General features: G+C 45.0%; 1 protein-coding gene across 1 annotated transcript; it reads right to left on the minus strand.

Moving 5' to 3' along the window:
* Positions 1–1,965: 1,965 nt before the first annotated feature.
* ASB10 (ankyrin repeat and SOCS box containing 10) lies at positions 1,966–18,881 on the minus strand. The gene is given in 6 exon segments (XM_027840912.1): positions 1,966–2,151; positions 3,630–3,743; positions 15,100–15,619; positions 18,081–18,348; positions 18,571–18,841; positions 18,843–18,881. Coding segments are annotated over 6 exon segments (1,398 nt in total).
* Between the last annotated feature and the right edge of the window lie 363 nt (positions 18,882–19,244).

The following is a 19,244-nucleotide window of genomic DNA, read 5'->3' on the forward strand; positions in this document are numbered from 1 at the left end:
ATAAATATATATATACATACAGGTATATATATATACACATACACACATGTGCATGTATATGTGTACATTTGTCTATTTGAAAACTCTTTTTCAGCATAATTGGTTTTCTTTGCCATTCTATGTATTCTATTTCATACATTTAAAAACATTCTGAGAAATCTTCTGAGAAAGGTTAGGAACCCCTGAAGTTGGGGAGATACCCATGATAATAATAACTAATTAACATTTATGTAAGGTAGGTGCTATGCTATACTTACCTCCATCTTATAGATGAAGATAAGGATGCTGAATGGAGTGGGCAGAACCAGAAGAACATCGTACACTGTAACAGCCATTTTGTGCGATGACTAACTTTGATAGACTTAGCCCTTCTCAGCAGTGCAAGGATCTAAGACATCTCCAAAAGTCTCATGATGGAAAATGCTATCCACATCCAGAAAAAGGATTATGGAGTCTGAATGCAGATTGAAACATATTATTCTCTCTCTCTCTCTCTTTCTTTCTCCGTGTCTCCCTCTCTCCCTCTCTCCTTTCTCATAGTTTTTACATGTATAGCCTATATCAGATTGTTTGTCATCTTGGGGAGGAGAGAGGAGAGAGAGGGAGAAAAAAATTTGAAACTCAAAATCTTATAAAAGTGAATGTTGAAAACTATCTTCACATGTAATTGGGGAAAAAATACTATTGAGGGGGTGGAAACGAAGATTTGAATCCAGGTCCTCTGATTTTGGGCAGCTAGGTGGCACAGTGGGTGGAGTATCCAACCTGGAGTCAGGAAGACTCATCTTCCTGATTTCAAATCTGATTTCAGACACTTACTAGCTATGTGACCCTGGGTAAGTCACTTCACCCTGTTTGCCTCAGTTTCCTCATCTGTAAAATGAGCTGGAGAAGGACATTGCAAAGAAAAGCTCAAAATGGACTCACAAAGAGTCAAAAACGACTGACCAACAACTGCCATCTCTGATTCTAAATCTTCTCTTTCTCCCATTTGCACTGCCCCCACAATTTCTTATGTCATACTTGTGTACGCCGTCCTCGTCAGTCGAGCCAGCACAGAGAGACACAGACAATAGAGACAACACTGTACATTTTAATGCATGTCCAGAGTCTTTGAGTTTAAAGGAGAAAGTGCAAAGAAACACTGCAGTGAGGAAAGTGGAATACAAAGCAAGCTCCCGTAGACTCTTAAGAGAAACCCCCCCAAACTCTGTTTCTTTTGTTCTCCTCTGTCAGTGCTCTAGCACAGACTTTCTTCCCCTCTCTTCATTTTTCAGTACCAGCCCTCCTGGTTTCAGTTATCCGCAGTGCCAGTCTCTTTCTCCATCAGGGTGGTCCTGGGACAGAGCTGGCCCCAGGCACCCTGTTTCTCTGGGCTCCGATTTAGGCATTCTATATCTAGCTGAGAACCTGGGAGGAGCAGCTCTAACTGGGAATACTTTCACCTGGGGCTAAAAGAGTTAGAAGGGGCCCAAGAGAGTCTAAACTACCTCCCCTTAAGGCGTGAGAGGAAGAAAGGATCTGGGGACAGGGGAATCAATGGGGTAGAATCCTTGTGGGTGGTGGCATGGGACTAGTGCAAGAAGAGCAGACCGATGAAGGACTTGGGGGATTTTTGGTCTCTGGCCTATCACGGAAGCACACCCCTGGATATCAGCACCCAGGAAGCAAAGTCCCGGTCCCACTTCTCTGGTGATAGTTTCTGGAAAGCCAGGATGGATGAATTGCTGTTTCCCAGGTAATCTTGGCAGGAATCTCTGATAGGTCAGTAATAGTGGAGAGAATACTGAAAAGGAGAGATGAGGGGAAAGACAAAGGCAGAGAGGCTGGCTGATCTCTAAGAGTATCAGGCTCCTTTGCCCCCCACGTTCCTTAGGCTAGGCCTCTCCCCAGCCTCCCCAAGACTCAATCCCATCCCTGGGCTTCCCTTCCAGCCTCTGACTGGCCCCAGATCCCAGGACTTACCTAATAGAGAATGTCCTCAAAATCCAACTGTAGGTAGCGAAGGAGGCAAGGAGGCAGGGGTAACCAGGGCAGTGCCTGGGACAAGCAACCGGCCAGGTGCGATCGGAGAGCGTGGCGACTCAGGTGCTTCAAGGATCTCGGCCGACCCACCAAGGTGAAGAGCGAAGAGTAGAAATCTTGATGCTTCTGCATTCAGAAGAAAACTTGAAATTACAGGGCTGGGGTGGGAGGAGGAGTTCATGGACAAGGGATAAGACTTCGAGCTACAAAAGAGGAGATTCAGGACCAAAGATAGAGGGGTTCACCCACGATCATGGAGATAGTGAAGGGATGGGGATTCGAACTCAGGCTTGAATTCATTCCATTATCCTAAGAAGGGGGCTGGTAGAAATGTCTGTCAGAACCTTTCATAAAAGGGAAATGGGGGCAGCTAAGTGGTGCAGTGGATAGAGCACTGGCCCTGGAGTCAGAAGGACCTGAGTTCAAATCTGGCCTCAGACACATAACACTTACTAGCTGTGTGACTCTGGGCAAGTCACTTAACCCCAACTGCCTCACTTAAAAAAAAAAAAGTGAAATGAGCAGAACCAGGAGAAGGATGTACACAACACAATAATATGGTAAATACAAACAGCTCTGAAAGACCTAGGAATTCTGCCCAACCACGATCTGGAGGCCTTATGATAAAGTTCACTACCCAGCTCCGGATGGAGAGCTGATGGTTTCAGAGGCAGATTGAGAGGTGGCCAATGTAAGGATTTGTTTTGCTTGACTGTATATGTTTTATTTTTCTTGATTTATCAGTGGGGGAAGGGAGAGTGGGAGGGAGATAATTCAGAATTTAAAATAAAATTGAATTTAAAAACAACAACAGTCTTTTGCAGGTAGGGAGTATTCATAGGGGTTTCTATAGACTGAGATCATTTCCATGGAGTCTCTACGTGAAGATCTCTCCTAGATTTGAAAAGTTCTCTGTCTCCAGGCTATAAACAATCTCTTTGGAGAACCTCTATAAAGATGGTGCCCTCCCCCCTTCATCAGGAAATCTTAACCTAAGGTCAACTGACTTATTTTTTGTTTTTTGAGGCAGTCAGGGTTGAGTGACTTGCCTAGGGTCACACAACTAAAAGTTTCTGAGGTCGGACTTGAACTCAGATTCTCTTGCCTCCAGGGCTGGTGTTCTACCCCACTTCGACACTTAGCTGCCTCACTGACTTTCTTTTTTTAAATGTAGTTTGAGAACTGCATTTCAATGTAACTGGTTTCCTTTGTATTCCTATGTATTTTATTTCATGCTTTTAAAAATATTATTCTGGGTCCATAGACGCAGAGTTCCAGAGAGGTCCAAGACCCCAAAAAAGGGTTAGGAACCCCTGCTCTAGAAGGTTGGAGGGTCTCTGGATGATAGAGATGACAGCCTCTCCTTGAGGCTGGGCTGGGCAGTTCTGTGTTCTAGGGATTAAGAAGTCTCCTGGGTTGGGGCAGCTAGGTGGTACAGTGGATAGAGCACTGGCCCTGGATTCAGGAGGACCTGAGTTCAAATCCGGCCTCAGACACATAACACTTACTAGCTGTGTGACCCTGGGCAAGTCACTTAACCCCATTGCCTAGCCCCTCAAAAAAAAAAAAAGAAGTCTCCTGGGTAGTCCCTGAGTCTGACTGACCTGCAGGACCTCCGGGGGTATAAGGTCCACTGCATCCCCTGGCAGTTTCACAAGACTGTAGGTATTCATTAGAACCTCAATTATCCGGGGAAATTCACACCAGCGTTCCAACACCTGGGAAAAGAAACAGAGAAAGGCAAAAACCACAAGTATGTATTCACCAGGGTCACATACCTCCTACTGTTAACCCACAAATATTACACCTACTATATGCAAGGTCTGTGTCAGGGTCCCTGCCCTTTAGGTATTGTAGTGAAGCCTCCTCCCCATCACCATAACTGGAAATATTATCTCTCTTCTCAAAATTTCCCCAAGCATTTAGTCTGCATTTTTCCTTTGGCATCATCTCTCCCTATCTTGTATGACATGTAACTGTGTACATGTTATAGTCCTCTCCACCTTTCTTTAAGATTAGGGTGTCTGTCCCTTTTATGCTTATAATCCCAGAACCTGCATAGGGGACTAAGCAGTGCTTTATACAGATTAGGTGACTAATAAATGTTTGCCGATTTGGGAGAAACCGGGCTTGTGCATAAAAAGATAACCATAGGAAGTTACATTTGCTACAAGCCCAGTAAGAGACACCATCAAGGGAAGGCATTGCTTTCAGAGGATTCCTGTAAATTTCATGGAGGAAGTAGGCTTTGAAGACTGGATAAGATTCACAAACGAGCGAGGAGGACCTTCCTGGTATGGGAAACCACATGACCAAAGCAAAGAGGAAAAGGGGTTGAGGAGACCATGAAGAGACCAGTTTGCTGGAATGAAGGAGAGCAGTGGAGATCTCGCCCCTGATCCCGTATGTTGTCACAGAGCGGCACATACCTAGCTACCTGTGTGTGTACATATTTATGCCTAACCCAGGCTCTAGTCCAAACTACGCCTGAACAGAAGTCCCATCAATAACATCCAACAAGAATTAAGAGAGACACACAGTCCTAGAATGCAGTCCTTTCCCCAAGTTTCGGTTTCCTTCTGGTTAAATAGGGGTTTTGGATTAGATGACAGAATAATAGTAATAACTCTGACATCGATATCTCTTTAAGGCTAGCAGAGCACTGGCTTCACAATTACCCTGGGAGGTACCTAGTGCAATTATTGTTGTCCTCGACTTACAGGTGAGGAAACTGAAGTTCAGAGAAGACGAGTCCCACACTCAGTAGGAATGTGAGATCCTTTCCAGATCCAGATCTCGAGAAAGGAGTCTCATACATCATCTAGTTTAAGACCTTCATTTTTCAGATAAGGAAACTGCGTCCCAGAGAAGTAAATCCCAAGGTCACATAGCTCATTAGTGGAAAGGCCAGAAACAGCTTTTGTTGTTGTTTAGTCATTTCAGTTGACTCTCTGTGATTCCATTTGGAGTTTTCTTGGCAACCACTGGAGTGGTTTGCCATTTCCTTCTCCAGCTCATTTTACTGATGAGGAAACTGAGGCAAACAGGGTTAAGTGACTAGCCCAGGGTCACACAGCTAGTAAGGACAGATTTGAACTCAGGAAGATGAGTCTTCCTCACTTCAGGCTCAACACTCTAACCACTATGCACCTAGCTGCCCAGGAATAGCATACGATCTGATTTCCAGTAAAGTGTGGCTTTCTGTGAAGCCAGTGGAAGGGATTTGAAGATTTTGGGAAATAGACATCTTCCTTCCTCCTTTTTTGATCCCCTGGGACTTGAGGCTCAGCACTAGTTATAGCCAGGGAACAGTGGGTTACTCTTCTAAAAGATTAAATACACCTACCTTGAACATCAGAGTTTCCCTAGCAGGGTCTGGAGAAAGGTTGGGGAACCTGTGGTCCCGAGGCCACATGTGGCCCCGAGGCCACATGTGGCCCCTCTAGGTCCTCAAGTTCGGCCCTTTGATTGATTTGGTTTGATTCAAAGGGCTGCACTTGAGGACCTAGAAGGCCATGTGTGGCTTCCAGGCCGAAAGTTCCCCACCTCTGGTCTGGAGACCAGCAGAGGTAGATTGTGACTCCCAGGCTGGATGGGGTGGGACAGGGTGGTGCTTCTGCCCATTCATCTGCTGTCAATTTTCCCAGCTGGCCTGAGCCCGCCCATTCCCCCCACCCTCTTGGCTAGGGGAATCATTAGCTGTCAGAGCCTCTGTCAGATTACAGGGAATTGCTTGTCTCCTAATTATCTGGTGTTAATAGGAGATTAATTAGTGTTAATTGTTGATTTTCTTGTATTTTCCCAAAGGGGAGACCAATCTGCCGAACTCTCGGGCTGTTTAATTATTTGGTCTTGCCTGGGAATCCAGACAGATGCTTAACCGTTTGTGAGAAAAGAGGAGAGGGGGAACCAGGAAAGTGGGTACGGAAGTGGGACCTGACTGGACTGAGCCAGGGCCAGCCCCAGCAGGGGACGGGTCAGTAGGGCCCAGACCAAAGGTCACTGCAGCTCTCCCTTTGGGCCTGTTGTCTCTTTCTAAAGCGCAGGCCCAACGTATTGGCCAACACCCTCCTCCTTACTTCTCCCTCTGGGCCCCAAGGCTTCCACCACGCCATTAGACACAGCCAGAGCACTGACCCCTTTGGCTTACTTCCTGTCACTACCCGAGCACTGTGCTAAAGAGGTGTAGCCAACTTAGAAAAAAAGCTAAAGAGAAAGAAAAAACACCACTGAAAATGAACCTTGCCAAGTGACTGACGTTTAGGAAAGCTCTGAGGGCACTTCCTTCATAACACCTCTAGCACTTAGAGGACACTTTACATATGTTATCCCATTTGATTCTCATAACAACTCTGAGATAGATGGGATTATAATCATCTCCATTTTGCAAAAAACGAAACTGAGTGAGAAAGTGAAAGTGACTCATCCAGGGTCACACAGCTAGGAGATGTCTGAGGCAGGATTCAGAGGTCTTCCCAGCTCCAAGTCCAGCCCTCTAGCCACTTTGCCACCTCAATTGTCTGTTCCTTTACCTGGAGGATTGTTGGACAATTTGTCTCCTTCCTCTGACCCTCCGTATCATCACTTACTGCCTTGTAGACAAGAGGCAGTGTGGTATAAAAGAGACAGTACTACATCTGGGATTAGAAGGTCTGGGTTCTGGTTTCAGTTTTGCTCCCCCCTGTCTAACCTGGGACGAGTCACTTAATATCTCTGGGCCTCAGTTTCTTCATCTGTAAAGCACAGGGTTAGATTAAACTATTGATAACATCCCTTCCAGCTCTAAATCCTATGATTATACCTCTTTATTTGCCTTATGTCCCTATAACAGATTGCAAGCTACTTGAGGACAGGAACTGTCTTTGTATTCTCACAGCTCTAGTACATAGTGAGACCTAATCAATAATTGCTGAATGAATGCATAAAAATGTGTCAGTATGGTATCTTTGTGTCTAGTTGATTTAGGTTATAAGTTCTCAGAAGGCAGGTATTGACTGGCTCATGCGCGTATATTACACAATGCCTATGATATTATTGATATTTAAGAAATACTGATACCATATAAAACATGTCATTTCTCCTTTTCCTCCTGGATATGTGTCACTTGTCCATTCCCTTCTATGGCCTTAATCTTCCTGCCAGACTAATCTTCCTAACATTGTTTTTAATTACGAAATTTCTTTGCTCAAGAGCCTGCAATAGCTCCCTAGTGCCTGCCAGGTCAAGTACAAAATCCCCTTCCTGGTCCTCTATAACCTGGATCTATTCTACCTGTCCCACTTAATTTCCCTAAGGAATTTCAAACCCCCACTGTAGCCAAGTCAGTCTGAATTTTCCCCTGCCTGCATAAGCCTCACTCATGTCACAGGTAAGCTATCTAAATCCTACCCCCACCTTGAAGAACCAGCTCATGGCCCGCTTCCTCAGTGACCACTCCATCCTTCCCTTATCCGTCCCCTTTTTGAATATCAATAGCATGTAAAAAGAGGATCACATGTTTAGAATTCAAGGTCCTTGAGATTTTTTTTTTGTCTTTGTAACCCTAGTGTCTACCATAATGCCTAGCATATAGTAAGTGCTTAATAAATGTTTATTGATCAATTGATTGTTCTTTATTTTCTGTCAGTCTTGTTCTTTGAACTAGACTAGAAGCAATCTGAGTGCAAAGAATACTCTTGTATCTTCCAAAGCACCTGGAAACACAGTAGGCACTAAATAAATTGATTGAATGGCACCCCATCTCATACTCTTTCACTAACCTTTGCATCAATGACAATGGGGAGCCAAGATGGCAGAGGGAAAGCAGTGACTTGCTAGAGCTTTCCCTCAAACCCCTCCAAATACCTATAAAAAATGGCTCTAAACAAATTCTAAAGTAGCAGAACTCACAAAAAAAACAGAGTAAAACAAATTTCCAGCCCAAGACAACCTGGATGGCTAATCGGAAAGGTATATCATGCCTGGCTGGGAGAGAAGCGCAGTTCGTCATGGGCAGACAGGCTGCAGCGAACCTGGAGCAGACCTCAGAGGACTGAATCCCAGGCAGCTGTGGCAGTTTCCTGACTTCTCAATCCTCGAACGCCAAAGACACCTTAGAAGGTCAGTGGGAAAAGTCTGCGACTGCATGAGAGAAGAAGCTAGGTCTCAGCCGGCCTGAGCTTCTGGCCCACAGACTGAGGGGGAATCGAGTGGCTGATCAGAGGGGGATTGCAGGGATTTCTTTGCCAGTGCTGAGGCATGAATCTCTTGCTTTGCCTGTGCTTGGATCTGGGTCACAGTTCTGAGGGGCAGTCCTCGGGAGAGGAGGAGCGCTGGCGTGGTGGAGCTTGTTGTGGCAGTGGAGAGGAAACATCTTGCCCCTTATCATAGCACCTTGGAATAACTGAAAATTTTCAGGTCCCTAGAAGTATCTCTGAAAACAGCTGTACAAACCCCTGAAGCTTGGGACAGTACATTCTTCACATTAGAAACAGACTCTTACCTTAACCAAGAGTTTAAAACTCAAGTAATTGGTTGGGATCATGAGAAAGCAGCACAAGAAGAGTCAGACTATATTATCTTACTTTGGTGACAAAGAAGATCAAAACATTAATGATGATGACTGACTTCCAATGCCCACCAGCAGTAGGGCTTGCTGTGTTTAAAGTGGGAGGTACTGGCAAATTCTTCAAGGCACCTAGGAGTATGGTCCAGAGGCCCCACTGTGTCTCTGTAGTCACCGGCATCAAAACATTCTGCCCAATGACACTTCCTGGTTCTCCAATTAGGCAACCCTTTATTTCTTTTTTTTCTTTATTTCTATTTTTGGAGACAATTGGGGTTAAGTGACTTGCCCAGGGTCACATAGCTACTAAGTGTCTGAGTCCCCTGACTCCAGGGCCGGTGCTCTATCCACTGTACCACCTTGTCCTTCCTTTCCTTTCAATACTTGGCTCAGTCTTCCTCTCTACCCCAACCCTTGCTTCTAATATTTGAGGAGTATTTCAATACAACTCCTGAAAGTTCTTGGCCTCCCAGTATACTGACCTCCTGAAATCTCACGGTAGATGTTTCTATTCCTAGACACTTAACACAAATGCCTAAGATTTAGGGTATCACTCATAACTATGCCACCTCCATAATTTTGAACTCTGAAATTCCTCTCTCTGATAATAATCTTCTGTCTTTCCATCGTTCTCTCTTTATCTTTCTTCCTTTCTCTGTCTCATTCCTTCTAAACATTTTTAGCTTCACAACAACCTCTAGTCCCTCTATTCCTTCCTTTTCTCATAGTTGATAGAAGCTGCTCTAACCCCACTTTTATTTGATCTTCACAGTCTTGACCGTATAGTTAACCAATTCAGCTAACTATATTGTCCTTCACTTTTCATGCCCTGACCCTCTTATCCATTCATCTTCTTACACATACCGGTTTTCAACCCTGGATTTTTCCACTTCTACTGCGATGCTGCTGAATCCCTTTGAAGGGAGTCCTCAATCGTGCCAAATGGGTTCACTACTAATCTAATCTCAACTGAGCCCTCACTGCTACCTGGCAATCATTTATTCTTCCTGGAGTGATTCTTTATTCCATTCCCTTCAGTGGATATTCCAAAACTTCTCTTCTCTCATCAAGCCCCAGCACCAATCCACTCTGCCCTTAGATGTCTTCACCTTCTACTTTTATGGAGAAAATTGTATATATCTTGATTGTATATGGTTGTTTACATGTTATTTCCACGTTAAACTGGGACTTGAGAGAGTAGAGACTATTTTTTCACTTTTCTTAGTAACCCCAGCATTTAGTAAAGTACCTGGCATATGGTAGGCATTTAATAAGTTCTTATTTTATTATATAAATAAATGCATGTAATATTTTATTAGCATATATTTATTATAGACCATTATGTATAATAAATATATCTAGATTATAGATTATATATGATATATCATAAATATAAGCAAATGCTTATCTTATTATATTATTAAAAATGTAATTTTTCTCTCCTCTCTGATTTCTGCACTCATACTAGGGGACTTCAACATACATTTCAACTCTCCTTCAAACAGCTTAATCACTCAATTCCTCAACCTACTCATTTCCCATAACTTACTCCTACAGCCCACCTCAGCAATACACAATGATGGTTACAACTTTGGTCTTGCCATCACCCACAATGCACCAGCTCCATATTCAAGAATTCTGAAATTCCCTTATCTTGCCTTAATTTAATGGCTTTCTACCTCTCCCTCTGCCTTCCCTTACCAAACCCTACTCTTCATCCATACCATGATTTCCAATCCCCTAACTCCTCAACTGTCTCCCAGGCCATCTCCCCTGCATGCACCTGTCACTCTCTCCCCTTTTTCTCATTTTGACCCTTTGGTGAACCATTTCAACTCTACACTCCCCTCTTTTGTTGAGTCACTAGGTCTTTGGTCACATCGCCAATTGGGCCCTGCCAAGCCTCAGCCTTGGATCACTCCCATTGTCTGCCTCCTTCCCTCCTATGTGTGTACTACTCAATGAAGGTAGAAAAAAATCATGCAACTATTCTGATTGGGTCCGCTACAGATTTATATAACACAACCTCAACTGGGCTGTCACTGCTTCTAGACAATCCTACTATACCTGCCTATAAACTCACCATCCCACTCTCCACAGCAGCTCTTCCAAACCTTTGTATCCCTCCTCAAACCTCCCAAGGCTTATCTTCTGCCCACTCTCTCAGCTGAAAACTTTGCCTCATATTTGACAGAGAAAACAGAAGCTATTTACCATGAACTCCATTTTCTCCCTTTTTCCTCATCTTGTATCACTAATATGCTTTCTGCTGCTATTTCCTCCTTCACCCCTCTTTCACACACAGAAGGCTCTACTCCTTACCAAGGCCAATCCCTCCACCTGCATTCCATTTTATCTCCTCCAGCAGATCATCCCCTCTAGCACTTGTTTTCGGTTGCTCCCTGTCTACTGGCTCCTTTCTTACTAGCTGCCAACGTTCTCATCTCCCCCATCCTAAAAAAAAACCCTTACTCAGTCCTTCCATCCCCTCTATCACCCTATATCTTCTACCTTTTGTACTAAATTCTTTGGAAAGGACATCTACCATTGCCGCCTCCACTTTCCTCTCTCTGTGTCTTCTTAACACCCTACAATCCAGTTTCTGACGTCATCATTTTACAGAAACTACCCTCTCCAAAGTTGCCAGTGATCTCTTAGTTGCCATATCCAATGACCTTTTCTCAGTACTCATTCTCCTTGACCTCTCTGCAGCCTTTGACACTGTCAATCACCTTTTCCTCAATACTCTCTTCTCTCTAGGTTTTGGGGATACAACTCTCTCTGGGTTCTCCTACCTATCAGACCACTCCTTCTCAGTATCTTTTGCTGTATCCTCATTGAGGTCATCCCCACTTAACCATGGGTGTTCCACAGGGTCCCACCCTGGGCCGGCTTCTCTTTTCTTCTATATTACTTCACTTGGTGATTTCATCAGCTCCTACACATTAAATTATCATATCCATGCTGATGATTTTCAAATCTACCTATCTTGCCCACCCTTTCTGCAGACCTCTAATCTCAAATCTCTAGCTGTCTTTCAGACATGTAGAAGTAGATGTTCAAGAGACATCTTAAACTCAATATTTCCAAAACAGGATTTATTATTCTCCTCCCTAATGCCCTACTGCTAACTTCCCTATTATTGTCAAGGGCAAACACCATCTTCCCAGTGCCTCAGGCTTGTAACCTAGGTCATCCTGGATTTCTCACTATCTCTCACCTCCCATATGCAATCTGTTGCCAAAGCCTGTCGATTTCATCTTTGCAACATCTCATGAATACACTCCCTTCTCTCCTCTGATCCTGCCATCATTCTAGTACGGGTCTTCATCACCTAACGCCTGGATTATTGTAATAGTGTGCTGGTAAATCTGCCTGCCTCAAGCCTCTCCCTACTCAAATTCATTTTCCATTCAGCCACCAAAGTGATTTTCTCAAAGTGCAGATCTAACAATGTAGCCACCACTCCCCTCCCCAACTCATTAAACTCTAGTGGCTTCCTATTGTCTCCAAGATCAAATTAAAAATCCTGTGTTTTGTGTTCAAAGTCTTTCATAACCTAGCCCCGCCCCTTCCTTTCCAATCTTCTCACACCTTACATCCCACCATATACTCTTTAATCTAGTGACACTAGCCTCCTGGCTGTTCCCCCAAACAAGATACTCCATGTCTCAGCTCTGGGCATTTTCTCTGGGTGTCCTCCATTCCTGGAACACTCTCTCCTCATCTCCATCAGTCTTCCCTGGCTTCCTTTAAGTCCCAACTGAAAATTCCACCTTCTCCAAGAAATCTTTCCCAAACCTTCTTAATTCTAATGCCTTTCCTCTTTTAATTATTTCCTCTTTTCCCCTGCATATAATTTGTACATTTTTGTTTGCTTGTTCTCTTCCCCCATTAGATTGTGTGCTCCTTGAGGTCAGGGACTGTCTTTTACCTCTTTGTATCCTCATCAATTAACACAGCGTCTGGTGCAAAGTAGGCACTTACTAAATATTTACTAACTATTTTGTTGGCTTGACTAGACTTGAAGTCAAGTGCTTTCTCATAGTTCCTGTTTCACAACTCAACTGCTATATATCTTCGCAAAGGTTATTCTACTTTAGACCACTCTATTAAGAAGTGGCCCTTCCGTCACTGAAGACCAACTCTTCTAGTTGTGTCCCAGATCCCATCTCCTCAATTTCTTCAGGAGATTGACTAATTAATCATCCCCTTTCTGTCTTTCATCACCAGTCTCTCCTTATGTATTGTTTCTTTCCCTATTACCTATAACCATGGCTAAATCTCCCACATTTTTCAAAAAAGCCTACAGCCTTCCATCCCCTCAAGCTGTTGTCATTTAGTTCTCCTCCCTTTCACTGCCAAACTCCTAAGAAAAAAGATGTCTATAGTCATAGCCTTTAATTTCCTCATATCCCATTCACTTTTCAGCCCCTTTCAATTTGTCTTCCAACCCGCTAGACTTCTAAAATTGTTCTCTCCAAGGGTACCCATGATCTCTTAACTGCTAAAGTAGTTTTCAACTCTGAGGGCAGATACTTTTTTCACTTTCTTTATTTTTCTTCTTCTGTGTGTATGTTTTCTCTTGCAACATGGCTAGTGTGGAAATATATTTTGTATTACTTTACATGTATAATTGATATATTTGCTTGTCTTCTCAAAGGGTGGGTGAGGGTTGGGAGGGAGGAAGAGAATTTGGAACTCAAAAATTTTTTAAATGAATATAAATTTTCCCCCTAAAACATAATTGGGAAATATTTAATGAAATGAATCAAAATATATTTGAAACAGAAAAAAAATGAAGAAGTTCTCAGTTCTCATGTCCCTTTGATGCTGCTGACCACCCCCTAAACCTGGACTCTCATACTGCTAGGCTCTTAAGGATACAGCTCTTTCTGTTTTTCCTCCTGCCTGTCTGGTGATTCTTCTCAGGCTCCTTTGTTGGACCATCATCCATTTCCTGACCTCTTCTTTTGGGTGTTTCCCATAGCTCTGTCCTATACAATCAAGTCCCAAATCTTAATCCAATCTTAATTTCTTTCCTGAATTTCAATCTCACATCTTCAATAGCTTAATGGGAATTTCCTTTGGCATGATCCATATTCATCAGATTTAACATGTCTAAAACAGTAGTCATTATCTTCACCCCTAAACCTGTTCCTCCACCAAACTTTCCTGTTTCTGTTAAGGATACCACTATCTTCCCAATCATGGTTTTATAATAACCAAAAAATCAACCTTGATTCAATTCAATAAATATTTATTAAGCCCCTACTATGTACTAAGCACATTCTCTTTTAACACCCATATTAAATCAGTTGCATCTCCTCAAGAGGCAGTGTGGTGTAGGGTAAAGAGAGCTGGCCTTGGAATCAGGAAGACCTGGTTCTAGACCTACCTCTGAAACACCATGGCTGAATGAGTCTAGGAAAGTCACTTAATCTCTCAGTGCCCTAGGCAATTCTCTAAGACTATACATCACAGAGAAGGTGCCAATCAGCTTTGAGAGAGGAAATCTCCTTATTCAGGAGTGCCCTTTATCAATGAAATCACAGATCCAGTTCTTCTCCTTTCATCATCATCATTCTAGTTCAGGTTTTCATCCATTGCCTGGACTACTCTAAATGGCCTCCTAATTGATTTTCCCTGCTCTCCCATTAAAACCATCCTCTACATAGCTGCCAAAATTAAAAAAAAAAATCATCTTCCTAAGGCCAACCTTGGTTCTGACCAACCATGTTGTTCATCTGCTCAAAAGTCTCCCATGGCTCCCCATTGCCTATAGGTAGAATACAAACTCCTCAGCCTTGATCTTTGGGGCTCTCCATGATCTGGGTCCCACCTACCTTTCCCAACTTATTTCAGATTACTTCCATGAACTGTCATTCCAGACTGGAGAGCTGGATGACTCTTCTATGTGGCATTCCATCTCTTGCCTCCGAGAAATAGTGCCAGTCATTTTCCATGCCCAGAATGAACCCCCTCCTCGTCTTCACCTCTCAAAATACTTCTCTTCCTTCAAAGTCAGTGCAGGTGCCATCTCACCCCTGAAGCCAGTTGTTTCCTCCCTCTTCTTATGTTACACTTCTTGTTGACATGTTATGTTAGCCACCCCACCCCTTCTGTGTAAGCTCTTTGAGGACAAGGATTGTTTTGTTTTTGTCTCCATATTCCCCACACCAAATATGGTGTCTGGCATGTGGTGCCTAATAAATGTGTGTTGATTTTGCTGGGACTGCCTCCTCCCCAGTCTCCTGTAACCTCCTGGAAAGTCAAGTCTTCCCTCATCCCAAGTTTCTCTCATATCCTTGTAGTAGTGCCTAACACAGAACCAGGTACATAAAAGGTGCTCAGCAGAGACTTCTGGAATGAATGAATGGCTTCATCCCAGCTATCCAGGTTATACAAAGAAAGGGAGACAAAGGGCTGGTTCTCAGAGTATACCGAAGAGCACCGATTGGTTCAAACTCCCCCCTCTCTCTCTGCACCACCTTCTGGGGGCCCCTCTTCACTTCAGCATCCCTTGGTACCTTGGGAAGGGCTCCAGGCCAGATGCGGACAGCACCGTGATTGAGTAGAGCTCGGACTACTTGTTCTGGGCTACAGGGCAGGGCAGCAGCTGGACCCTGCAAGGCCCAGTGCAGGGCTGTATGGCCACCATAGTCCATGGCATTGACGCTGACCCCCTGGGACAGGAGTAGCTCAGCCACAGCCACATTGCCACGACGACAGGCCAGATGCAGGGGCCGCTGCCTGTCGTGATCAGCAGCATCCGCATCGGCACCTGCAGAGAGAAGCAGGTGGCACAGGTGAAGACTCCTGGCGATGGCTGCCTCCGCCTCGGCTAGGGGAAGGAGAGGCACTGAGCAGGCAGCCAGAAGAGGGGTCCGGCCTTCGGCATCACGGGCATCTGGACAAGCGCCTTTCCTCAAGAGCAATGCAGCCAGCTCTGCCAGCCCTCCTCGGGCTGCCACATGGAGAGGTGTCTCCTCCTCTTCCTCAGATCGACCATCCACAGTGGCGCCAAACCTCAGCAGCAGCTCTGCACACCTGGGGACCAAAGAGAGGAGGGAAGTGTGTGTGTGTGTGTGTGTGTGTGTGTGTGTGTGTGTGCGTGTGTGTGTGTAACAGAGTGCCGCAGAGACAAATACAGACAAAGACCGCTGGGCACACAGACATAGGCTGAATAGACATGATTTGAGTGGTGTTTAGGAACCACCTTATCCCAAAATAACTCCCTTGTCCATTTGCCATTCTGCCTGAAATTCTTCTGGTAGCTCCCTTTAAAGCTGCAAGTGACCTAGGAAGCAACAACACATAAGGTCCCTGACACCTTGATATGAGTGTTTTATCTGTTATTTCTTTTCAGTCTGCGGGCACGGAATACCTGGGTAGTAAAAAGTGTGGGAAGAAATGGGAGGAAATCTCCCAGTCTCCCAAATTATCTAGTCCAACCTACCACTGAATAGAAATCCTCTCTACCAACATTCTTGATAAGTGATCATCCATTCTCCACTTGAAGAATTCCGATGATGGGGAACACCTTTCTTAGGGCAGCTGGTGCCACATTGGGAAGGGTCTACCTGTGACAACTACATCAAATCTCCATGCTTCTCTGCAGCTCCAGCCACTGCTCCCAGTTTGGCCCCTGGCACCAAGCAGAACAAGTGGAATCGTTCTTCCACACCACAGCCCTTCAAACACCCAAAGCCATGTCTTAGCCCTCCTCCTCTCCTCTTCTTCTTTCCAGACTAAACATTACAATTTTATTAAATAATGCTCATACAGCAGGATCTCCAGTCCTTGAACTATCCTAGCTGTCTTCCTCTGGGTGTACCCCAGTTGGTCAAAACTCTTCCTAAAATGTGGGGCCTAATGCTGAACGCAATACTTATATGAGATGTGAACAAGGCAAAGTTCAGGGAAACGCTTCCCTCTCCTATTGTATATAACATGTCTCTCTTCTTAGAGCATAAGAGAGTGCGGAAAAGGTCCCAAGTGATGGGAGTGGGGGTGAATGAAGGCATCAAAGACAAACTTGGTCCTTTAGAGCACACTTATTACACACACACACACACACACACACACACACACACACACACACACACATTCTCCCCTAAAAGAGTGCCCAAAGTTCAGGCCACTCCATAATCCACTCTGAAAATACTCAATTAGTGCCAATGTCAATGTCCCACTATGGGGGGAACACATTCCAAAACTCCCAAACACATTCCTGGCACTGAGACAATCCTGTCCTGAGCCTGAGGATCATGGAAACAACCTTAGAAATTATCTAGTTCAGGAGTTCTTTTTTTTTTTTTTTTTTTTTTTGGCTAGGCAATGGAGTTAAGTGACTTGCCCAGGGTCACACTGGTAGTGAGTGTTAAGTGTCTGAGGCCAGATTTGAACTCAGATCTTCCTGAATCCAGGTCCAGTACTCTATCCACTGCGCCACTTAGCTGCCCCAGGAGTTTTTATCTGAGGGTTAATAACCTTGATTTAATACATTTTTTATTTAAAAATATACATATATCCATACATATGTACATAAAATAGCATGTCAATATAATTGATTTCCTTCGTAATCCTATGCATTTAATTGTATGCATTTTAAAATGTTACTCTGAGATGGGGTCCATAGGCTTCATCAGATTGCAAAGGGTCCATAAAGGAAAGAAATAAGCATTTTAAGTCCTTACTATATGCCAGGCACTTTACAAATATTATCCCATTTAATCCTCACAAGGCTGAGAGGCAAGTACTATTATTATCACCATTTTACTATTGAGAGAACTGAGGCAGACAGAGGTTAAGTGACTTGCCCAGGGTCATACAGCTAGTAAGTGTCTCAGGTAGGATTTGAACTCAGGTCTCCTGACCTCAAGTCCAGTCTTCTATCCATTGTGCCACCTACCTGCTTCTACACATAAAAGACTAAGAACTCTTGGGGAAGCTAGGTGGTGCAGTGGATAGAGCACCAGCTCTGGATTTAGGAGGACCTGAGCTCACATCCAACCTCAGACACATAACTCTTACTAGCTGTGTGACCCTGGGCAAGTCACTTAACCCCATTGCCTAACGAAAAAAAAAAGAACCCTATCTAGTCCAAGCCCCTCATTTTATAAAATTAGGAAACTGAGGTCCAGAGAAGGGGAAGTAGTGGGCCTAAATCCACAGGGAATAAGAAGTAGAGCTGGGAGAAATTCTTTGGGGCCAGATCCAGCACTCTGATATGCCATGCTGCCTCACTATGCTCTTAGCACAGTGCCTGGCACATGGGGAGGGCTTAATAAACCCTTGTTGCTTCCACTGGTGCCTGCTTCTATCCAGTCTCTCATTCAATTACTATTGTATGTTCCCTGCTGTGATCCCTTGAAATGATTTCATCAATCGACCCCCCATCCTTTCCCAGGAATAGGTGGAAAAGTGGAGACTAGAAATGTAGGGATTGTGGCAAAGAAGGTGGGTGGGAGCACACAGAGCTGGGGGAGACTGAAGGGCAGTCACTTACTGGAGGGCGCCAGGCCCCTGGCACAGGTGTAAAGGGCGCCTCCCATCCTGGTCTGGGATGTCTGGGTCAGCTCCTGCTACAAGCAGCAGTCGGGCGCAGGGTGCATGGCCAGAGATGCATGCTTCATGCAGAGCAGTGCGACCCCCAGGGGCAGCATCTGGCTGGGCTCCTCGATTTAGCAACAGCTGGAGAACTTGTTCGTGGCCTCGGCCAGCTGCTACATGTATTGGGGTGGTCAGCTCTTCCACGTAGGTCAGAGACCAAAGCCCTAAGGAGGGTTTGGAGACCTCAAGTTGGGGTGGGAACCCAAATGCCAAGAAGGGTCAAAACACCAAGAGATAATCCCAGACCTGAAGCCTAGGTGGGCAAGGGAGTAATGTTGGGAGAAGGTGGTAGATAGGAGTCTTGGAGCCCCTCCCCCCACCTCTTGTTATGGCTGCCTTTATCCCCTCCCCCCCACCCAAACAACCCAGGCCTCTGCTGCCCATACTCAGAGCTCGAATGTTGAATCTGAAATCTCTCCATCTCTCTGGGTCGCTGGTGTCAAAGACAATATCCGGGGTGAGGCCAGTGCCAGGGGAGGCCAAGAGATGGGAGACAGAGGCCACATCCCCGACCAGCACGGCTTGCCAGAACTCCAAGGTGGGCCCAGAGGCTGTCCTGGTTACTATGGGCCCATGACCTGGCCCTTGACCCTCTCCGGGATCTCTGTCTGCTTTCTCAACCAACCTGGCACAAAGGCTACTAAGCGGACCACCCCCCCAGCTCTCTGCAATCTTCTGGGGATGAGGCGCTACCCATAAGGAAAGGGAAATGGGGTCTAGGGTTGAGGACAAAGATATTGTGAAAAAGAGGAAATAGAAATAGAGTTCAGGGCAGAGACAGAGAAGGGAGAGGTGAGACGGGGTGGGAGGGGTGGGGAGAGAAGAGGGAGAGGGAGAGGCAGTGATAGGAGGAGAGATAGAGGGGGAAAGGGGGAGCAAAGACAGACAGAAACATGGACAAGGACAGAAAGAGACGGAGACTCCTGGTAGTCCTGTGGCTAAAAGTCAGACTCTAACGCTAAGTTTCACAGAAGCTATTCTGGGCTCCACATGACTTCAGGTCAGAGCCAGTATTTGCAGGGTGAGGGTGTACCTGAGGACAAGAGAAACAACCTGGGGT

The sequence above is a fragment of the Vombatus ursinus genome, unplaced genomic scaffold, assembly GCF_900497805.2.
Source record: "Vombatus ursinus unplaced genomic scaffold, bare-nosed wombat genome assembly UNPS02014852.1, whole genome shotgun sequence".
Taxonomy (NCBI): Eukaryota; Metazoa; Chordata; class Mammalia; order Diprotodontia; family Vombatidae; genus Vombatus; species Vombatus ursinus.